The sequence below is a fragment of the Acanthochromis polyacanthus genome, chromosome 6 (genome assembly GCF_021347895.1).
Source record: "Acanthochromis polyacanthus isolate Apoly-LR-REF ecotype Palm Island chromosome 6, KAUST_Apoly_ChrSc, whole genome shotgun sequence".
NCBI classification, from domain to species: Eukaryota; Metazoa; Chordata; class Actinopteri; family Pomacentridae; genus Acanthochromis; species Acanthochromis polyacanthus.
In genome coordinates this window covers 34,617,340-34,626,592 of record NC_067118.1, presented here as the reverse complement: position 1 = coordinate 34,626,592, position 9,253 = coordinate 34,617,340, and the positions used below count along the sequence as shown (strand labels likewise).

Sequence of the window (9,253 nt, the reverse complement as noted above, 5' to 3'; positions counted from 1 at the left end):
TGCACCGAAACTGGACGTTATTAAACCTAGGAGTCACAATGTAATGTTTAATTAATTTGCAAGTGCATGTGTATTTTGCTTCTGCACAGACAATACTTTGAAAGCAGGTTGTTTCACTAATGCCCTGTTAAAAACTGACGCCTCGTGGAGAAGAAGGCTGGCATCTTCTCTCGTGGTGTTTCAACTCCCCTTAATGGCCAATGGCAGTAACACAAGGCGTGGAGACGACACGCAAACATGTCTTACAAGATTTGCCCTCGTGCACAGAGTTGAGTATTGCAACTTCTGTGATACTGCAGCTCTGTGGCGTCAGTCAGCCTAATTTTATGGTCAATATTTAGACGATGTAAGGCTTGTTTTGGGGTCTGCTGCAGGTCCATTTGTGTTTCGGGTACGGTGCACATCTGCTACAGCAGTATTGGAGATCATTGACTCAAAACAGTGCAAAAAAGGAGTGGTTCTGTTAATGACTGATTCACATGTTGTAGTATGTATTCCTGCAGTGTAGATTGGAAAAATAACCTCCACGAATGTGTTCAAAGTAATGATGAACGCTACAGTTATTACATCTAAATTACAGCATAGATAAAATGGATAATAAAATCCTCTCCTCTAAAGCTAAAGTGATGACAGGCCTTTCTGTCTTTCAGTGCTTGGAAAATATGACAGAGGAAATCTTTCCAGGGATACTTTAAAATGAACCTCTGCTGTTGGTGCTGACACTGTGACGTCTGTCTTCATCTCAGGTGTCTCGTTCACTGTGAGGATCCTCTGAGTGAAGCCAACAAAAGGAAAAGCTCATCTGGTTGTGAAGAAGGAGACTGAATGGAAGACATCCTCAGTGAACCACTTCCTGTTTAACTTTCACTTACAGAAGGACAGACCAACTGTTTCATCCATCCATTCTCTGTACACCGCTTTATCCTCACTAGGGTCGTGGGGGTGCTGGAGCCTGTCTCAGTTGACTCAGGCGAAGGCAGGGGACACCCTGGACAGGTTGCCAGTCTGTCACAGGGCTACATATACAGACAAACAATCACACTCACATTCACGGGCAATTTAGAGTAATCAATTAACCTCAGCATATTTTTGGACTGTGGGAGGAAGCCGGAGTGCCCGGAGAAAACCCACGCATGCACAGGGAGAACATTGCAAACTCCATGCAGAAAGATCCCAGGCCCACCCCGGGATTTGAACCGAGGATCTTCTTGCTGCAAGGCGTAAGTGCTAACCACTACGTCACTGTGCAGCCCCCTTTGTCAAAATGAGCCTACAAAATATTCATCTTAATTGGGGATGTAACCTTTATACAAAAATGTTATTGTTCTGTGCTAATTGGGAACCATTCATGTATCCATGCCCTTTATAATTTTTAGTCCTTGCCAATCAGACAGCTTAAATCTACCACCAAGTGCAGTAGAAATTTAGAACAGTGTATAACATTAAAGCGCTGACAACACCAGTCTGAAACGTGGCAAAATAAAGAGACCACACACTGGCCTAAAAGGAAAATTACATAAAAAGTCAAACCTCGACCAGCTTAAAACTTGTGAAAAGATGAGCAACCAGCTACAAACACTAACATGGAAACAGGTAAATCTAGATAACTATTATCCAAGCCTCTACAATGTAACAGAATTGTTGAAGGCCTGCAGTCCATACATTTGAACTGTAACATAAGTTGACTCTTCTCCTGTTAATACTTTAAACAGATACTGCTTCTAAATAGTCATAACAAATGATATCTAGACATATATTCAAGAAGTTAGAATTGTTATATTTTTAATATTCAGGATTTGAAAAGATTACAGATGAGATAAATATGACAAAAACATCAACAGCGTTTTGTTTTGTTTTGTAGGACTCGGCTTTAAAAGCCTAGTTGTGTGGATTTTTGGAAATTGTGCAAGGTTGCAGAAATGCAAATAAAGCCTTTATTGAATGTTCTGTCAAAGTAAAGCTTGTCCTTTAAATATGAGCAGTTTTGCTGAATAAACTCTTAAGTTCTATAGTCCCAATGAAACCTAGATTACTGATATGTGCTGTTTTGACTAGAGCGGTAATTTACAGTGCACTGTGCATATGTCAACAAATGTTTAATGTATTTTTGAACAATATTTTTTTTTTCTTTAACAGGCACTTGAGGCAGCATAAGCAACTTTCATTTGATAGTGAAAAAGCAAAGGGGAGACGAGGTGGGTTGCATTTAATCAGAGTTAGCTTGTAGGGCTATAGGCAGCAGTCTTCCTGGGCTCAAGCTTCAGCTTGATTGGGTTCTTGGGGGTTGTAAATCCATCATTTGCCAGCACCATTGGAATCTAAGAAATCACAGAAAAAAATGTGCCACAAATGAAACCAACAAAAGCTTAAATTCAATGTCACATAATTATCTATAAAAAGCTTTGACTATTTTTAGACCACAAATACTGATAATAGCTTCTCACGTCTGTCTCCTTGCATGTGACAAAGCTGAAGTTCTGAAGGACTTCCACCATGGCCAACTTCATCATCAACTGTGCAAATCGCATCCCAATACAGTTCCTTGGCCCAGCTCCAAAGGGTAGGAAGGCATAAGGATCTATGTTGTCCTTATTCTCTTTGCTGAACCTGTAAAAAGACAAAACAAATATCTTAGGTTGTATAACCCAAGGACAAAATCTCATCATGAACAGCAGTTAATTCAGTGAGATACCTTTCAGGTTTGAAGGCCTCAGGCTCAGGCCACAGTGAAGGGTCACGATGGAGAGCGTAGACTGGTATCATGACGGTGGTTCCTTTAGGTATAGTCACACCGTTTACCTCAACAGATGTTTTTGACATTCTCTCTAATCGATTAGCAATGGGGTACAGCCTCATTGATTCATTCACCACCATGTCCAGGTATTCCATCTGCATCAGGGCATCGTAGGTTGGCCGAACCTGGTTGGGAGAAAAGTGTAATGTTAGTTGGTAGCTTAGGACCAGTTGCTGATAAAGCATGACTCACAGTAATAATCAAAGAACCTTTTCGGGGAAGGTTTCATCAATCTCCTTTTGCAGCGTCTTTTGGACGCGAGGGTTGGTTGCCAGATTGTAGGCTGTGAAGCTGAGTGTGCTGCTACTGGTTTCATAACCAGCAAAGATAAATATCATGGCCTGAGCAAGAATCTCCTGATCAGTCAGTCCTGCAAATGCATACAAATATTACTATAATAAGAGTTACAAACAGGTGGTTTGGAAGGGCTCAACAAAAATTATCTCGAGAATAAATCCAGTAAAAGAGGTGAAATTAATCTCTTTTTTTGCTTTAAAGGTTCACGTATCAGCCAATATAATATTTTACTAGATGATAGCACATAGTGGGTTGTCACTGGTGGATTTTAGAATCGGAAAATGGGTAACTTTACTGGGAATATTGGTAAGCTCTCTAATACCATTATTCAAAATCAGTTTCTAGATAGAAACTATGCTTTTCTAAACAATATGACTTTAAGGAGCATCAAAAACACAGCCAATCAATGTCACAAGCTTGCTATTGTGTACTTGTTTGGTATAACATTTGCCGAAACTGATACTCTTATGTTTAACCTCCAGTTAAAATACTGTTGTCCCTGTAAAGCCACTAAACGGCAACATAATGTAAGAGGGCATTTAAAGGCTGTGTTCCCACTTCCTTGCAAACATCTATTTTTGTATGTCAGTTACTGATAGAAAACATATTATACACACTGTGAGGTGTCTGTTGATGTGTTTGGCTGCACTTGGCTGTGTATGTACGCCTTGACTACAGAAAAAAAATTTGAACATTAATTTCTTTATCTAGTTTCTTGCTTAAACCTTTTACGGAGCTTTCATCTTCTCGTTTGATCTCTGCGACTTGAGAATCCACCATCAGCTGCATGAAGTCCACTCGGTTCTACAACAGAAATGATCAAGAAATAACATCATGAAGACAAAATACAAACTGGACAACATCAAATCTGTTGTAAACTCATTGATTTACCTTGTGTTCATTCTTATTCCGGTCTGATTTGATCGTCTTGAGAAAGCTGTAGAAGAATTTCAATACTTCACTGGGGAAGAAAGTCACGTCCATCTTCTCCAAAAGCGGCATCAAAAATGGAAACAGAACTGAAATCAATAATATACAGTTAATTCAGCACTCAAGTGGACAGGATGGGCATTGTGGTTATAGTGTGACATTTGACATACCCACGAGCACTAACAACGGATTCAGCAGGTTAAATTTGACCATTCTTTTGATGTTTGCCACAAAAGGATCAGTGGGGTGGTTGATAGAATCAATGTCCACGCTGAAGGCAGTGCTGGTCACAACATCCATGCTGTACGGTCCAAAGACTCTGCAAAAAAGGCAAACATAGAATTCCAACTGACTATTGATAAGAAAGAAGAATACGAACAAGAAAAGTGCAAAACCTTAAAGTAGCATACACAGTGCCATGAAAAATTATATTTCATTATTTTATGAAATATTAGAGATAAGCCACAAAACACAAAATATTTTTTTAAACTGAAACCAGCTGCCAAATGAATTTGGTCATTTGGTAGAATGGTAACTACGGGGGCAATTAATTTTTTTTTTTTTTTTTTTTTTTTTACATAGGGTAAGATGGGCTGACAGCATTTTTCCTTCAAATAACAAAACAATCATTTAAAACCTGGATTTTTTGTTTTCTTGGGTTATTTCTGTCTTACATTAAAATTAGTTTGATGATCTGAAACACTTACTTACATGACAAATATGCAAAAATAGAAGATTTTCATGTGGGGAGAAATAATTTTTTCACGGCACAGTACTTTTAAAATTTACTGAACAGCTCAAAAGAACTCACTCTTTGACTTCTATGACTGCATCCGCCTCTGCTTTCTTCTGCAGATTCTTGATCAGATTGCTTGAGTGCTTCAACATTATTGTGTACATCTGCCCAGAAATAAAGAAAAAAAACAATAAATCATTAGTCACAACCTGTTGTAGTGTGAATCTGTGACTTTTGGACCATAATTACAAATTATTGCATGAAAAATTCTGCTGTGTGTTTTATAACCTCTTTCAGTCGACCACTGGTGAATGACGGAGAGAGCACACTGCGAATCCTCTTCCATTCCTCATCTTCTACTATCGATACAGCGTCACGCAACGGTCCATTTAGACCAAAATCCTAAACCACCCACAACCCCCCAACACACACAGAGGTTTCTATTGTGTTCTCCAGTTAGTGGTGAAGGATTTACTTGCAAAATTGCCTCTACAGCGTGTTTCCTTACCCGTCTGTTGGTGAAGACAGAGTAACACTCTTTAACCAGGATGGTTTTGATCATAGCTGTGTCCATTATGGCCAATAAAGGCTGCCTGCCATCGTACAACCTTGAAATGTAACAGCAGATATTTCAGGGACTCGGTTACATCCTGGAACATGACATAAGAAATGTACGGTATGATATCATATATATGGTAAGGTTTGATAGCTCAGACACTGACCCCCACATCTTGCCATACTTCTCAAAGCATTTTACGTCAAAATTGTGGATGCCCTGAGGAATAAAATGAGAAAGGAGTTACAAAGGCATACAAATTATCCAAACCATTATCAGAACGTCAGCATGGATCACTGCTTGAAGTAATCTGGCAAATGTGACTCACATTTCGGTATTCCAGAAAAGTCCCAATGAAAGGCAAAGGTCTGGGTCCCTGGATGCCTATTTTCTTGAAAAAGCCATATGGAGCATACCCATATCTGTGAATTAAAAGCCGGAATAAAAATCTGAGAAAAACATGCCCTGAAGTCACATCTGAGGCATGAGGTTGCATGTATTCATCAACTATGGACGCTGCATCTTGCAAATCTCAAAACACAAACGTGTTTTTAGAGAGCTCTCGGTTGTGAGTGAAATATATAGCTGTTTTTGGATATATGAAAGATATATCTTGGTAAGTACCTGATTTATTAATCTTAAACTTCACAGATACCATTTCAAATATCCATAATTTATGATAAAAAAGAAAAAACTAATCAAACTAAGACACAGCAGACGATTTGAGATGGAATAACTCACTTAATTTGTGTGAACACACTGTAAACCGAGATCAGATTTTCCTGTCATTTTTAGCGTGTTATTTAATTAAATATTTTTTAGTGTGTTAATATCATACTTATCTGAGACTTATCCGTTTACTACTTAAGAGCAGCAGTAAACAGTCTAAACATTCAATCCTCGATAAATGATCAGGAGATAATACTTCAATAATAATTTTATAGCCCTCACATTAGTTTCTCTCACTGAATGTCCATGTTATTTGTTATCAGTCAATATGTGCTTCACTATCCTTAGAATGACTCAGCAGAAATGATCTAAATGCCGAAAGCCAATCATTTCAGTACACTGCAGCTTTAGAATAGATTTGCATGCAAAGGGTGTATCTCCCCTATAATGCTACGGTCAATTCAAATCACTGTTTATACTATCAAGTGCTGAGTCTCTGTAGGCTTGAAAGAGGACTGTTTAAAGGTAGAAATTTTGTTTTTTTTAACAGAGAAAACTGCTGTCTTTCGCCATTTTATGCAGCAATAAAATCCTCAAATCACAAACCAGTTCTGCAGGAAAAGCACCTTTTCAGTAGGTTGGTTGGTTTCTTTTCCATTAGTGTATTTGTTTTAGCAACCCAGGCGGTGGCTCCTATGGACAGCATTGATTGATTTGACATTTGTTTACATAACTTCATGGAGCAAATCTGAACTTGAAAGAGAGCAGGAGACCTTTGTCACAGCAGACATTTTTTCTTGTCATAGCAGAATCAACCGGTGTGATTAATCAGTGTTAAAGTAGATGTTTCAGTGAACATGCAGACACAGTACCAGAACCTGTACAAACTGGTTTACCTTGATGACATGCAGCCATTGTTACTGGTACCAGTTACACCCGTCTTTGTGCTTTATGTCAAAATCTCAATAATGAAACGAGATTACAAAAACATAATATTGCCTTTGTTATGTTCATAGCTGCACCTTCATCTATTACAAAGGTCAGTCTTGGAAAGGGTTCTTAAAAGTTGGATTATTTTAAACATCTCTGCACTCAGGTGAATTTAATTATATTGGCTGATTAAAGCCATTGATTCATATTTCGTTGACAATATGTACATTATTTCTAATCCTTATCAGTCTTACATGTAGTCTGATGTTATGTTACTACCAGCTTGATCTTTAACCTGACTAGAGGAGTAATGATAAGCAAAACATCTGTCTGCATGGGCAACGCCTTACAGTTCACTTTACCGAAGCTACACTAACACTTTCCAAGCCAAGATGCAAGTATGCGCAAACAGATCTGGCATTTTATTTTAAAGTAAAGTCTAAACCAGTAGTTTTGTAGAGCCTTAAATTGACAAATGAATGAATACATTTTAAAATGATTTCTTCATATTCTTACACAAAGGACTACTGGCACTCTAAAGCCCTGTGTGTCCTTGTTTTCCCCACACATGCTCTGACTGTGTGGGGTTGTGAAGACACACCAACATTTCTCATTATCTTCTGCTAATGTTGCTGTACCTGTTGGGGAGGGACAGTGGAACTTTGTCAGCTGAGCCATTCTTTACTTAACTCCCCTCAACATCAAGTATTTGATGCTTCGGGGAGATAAGTAAAGAGCATCGACATACAGTAACATATGAGAGCACAAAGAGGGGCTTTTGTTCCATGACCTGGCTGGATACACTGCAACTTTCTGACCAATGAGGAACAACTACTGGCACCGAGATCAGATCTTATTCCACAAATCTGGCAGGCTTCTCCTAGTCTCTCCCCTGGGTTTAGTCTGCACTATCTCTACTTTTCTACGCTCCTCTTCTACCCTCCTTGGCCCCTTTACAAACACAACCGCACCCCTAACAAATCGTAACAAATGACCTGAATTCAATTCAGCTGAGTTCATGCTGAGGGCTGCAGCTTGCTGATGTTTCCTGAAGCCACAGAACATTACACTTCAATCCTAGAAGTGGAATTAACAGGAGAAATTCTCCAATTAAACAGAATTTGTACAGTTTGTATATGGGTTTCTAGTTTATCATATTACATTTCGCTTTGAAATTAATACTAGCTACTACTGCACTACTGGTCAAAAGTTTTGAGACAGATATTCATTTATTTGAATGAGAAAGTGTCTCAAAACTTTTGACGAGTAATGTACAACAACTACTACTACTACTAATAATAATAATACCAACAAATATGTGGTTGAAAAAGTTGTCTATTTTGAGGTGGATTACATTCCTTTAACAGTATTTATTGGGTAGGCTAAATGTTAACAGGGTTATTTTCTAGGTAATTGTTTCTGAATCTCACTGAAACTTCAAAATAGGGAACAAAAGCTTTAAAACACGCATGACTAACTTCTCTACTGACTGATCTCTTTGTTATTTTGCACGACAACCAGTCATTTCCCAGGACGCAGCAGGTCTGGATGCAACTTTGGAATCCACCTTCGGGTCCCAAAGCAATCTTTAAAACACCCCAGAGCTACAGACGGTAACAATGCCATACTCACATTGCAACAAGAGTGAGGAAAATGACTATTAAAGTCCAAGTCTCAATGGAAAAGTCTGGAAAGTAGCCCATCTTCTCTGCCTGCTCAACAGTCCCGACTACTGCCGATCAGCCTGACGTCGGAAGTGGCCCCAAAGCTGTGGACGGAGGCGGTTCCACGTTCTTGAAAAATCCACACGTTACGTAACAACTTATCTCGACAATTAGTCCAAGCCTGTTCAGTCAAGTCCACATGTGGGCCGCTCCTGTGCCCGTGTGTTAGCGACCATCCTTCCTGCTAAATCACCTTTTCTCCGTATCATTTTCTGGGAATGATTTAAACGGTCCTGCCAGCATAATATCCTTGAAGGTGATACCATCCTTCCTTTTCATCAGGAGCTAATGCATATTTAATCACCGATCATCATCATTAGTCAAATGTTCTCAAAAGGCAACAGATTAAAATTAGTACACATCCTATTATATTATATTATATTATATTATATTATATTATATTATATTATATTATATTACTTGCAACCTAAAGCACCCCAGAGTAAAAGACCCATTTTATCTAAATCAGTCAAAGCAAGGGATTGTATTGAGCAACTGTGGAATGAAGTTGGGGATAAATTTAAGTAGATTAGGGTCAGGTCAGATGGCTTTCAGTGGTATTGATACAGTGCCTGTAAAAAGAATTAATCCCCGTTGGAGTTTTACCCTCTTTACTG

General features: G+C 38.7%; 1 protein-coding gene across 1 annotated transcript; it reads right to left on the bottom strand.

The window, feature by feature from the left end:
• Positions 1-1,756: 1,756 nt before the first annotated feature.
• Positions 1,757-8,710, bottom strand: LOC110957860 (cytochrome P450 3A27-like). The gene is made up of 13 exons (XM_022204062.2): positions 8,545-8,710; positions 5,642-5,735; positions 5,480-5,532; positions 5,266-5,365; positions 5,046-5,159; positions 4,833-4,921; positions 4,192-4,340; positions 3,983-4,110; positions 3,817-3,895; positions 3,004-3,164; positions 2,693-2,919; positions 2,445-2,607; positions 1,757-2,318 (listed from the first exon to the last, which is right to left on the bottom strand). The coding sequence occupies exons 1-13, from the start codon at positions 8,613-8,615 to the stop codon at positions 2,217-2,219; spliced, it is 1,530 nt and encodes a 509-aa protein (XP_022059754.1). The 5' UTR covers positions 8,616-8,710; the 3' UTR covers positions 1,757-2,216.
• Positions 8,711-9,253: the final 543 nt, after the last annotated feature.

What these genes read in the sequence shown, in the direction of transcription:
- LOC110957860 (XM_022204062.2), bottom strand. Translation starts at nt 8,615, where the DNA reads ATGGGCTACTTTCCAGACTTTTCCATTGAGACTTGGACTTTAATAGTC. An exon ending in AAGTATGGCAAGATGTGGGG is followed by an intron (nt 5,366 to 5,479) that starts GTCAGTGTCTGA and finishes TTACATTTCAAG; the next exon opens with GTTGTACGATGGCAGGCAGC. An exon ending in TCCGTTGTTAGTGCTCGTGG is followed by an intron (nt 4,111 to 4,191) that starts GTATGTCAAATG and finishes TATTGATTTCAG; the next exon opens with TTCTGTTTCCATTTTTGATG.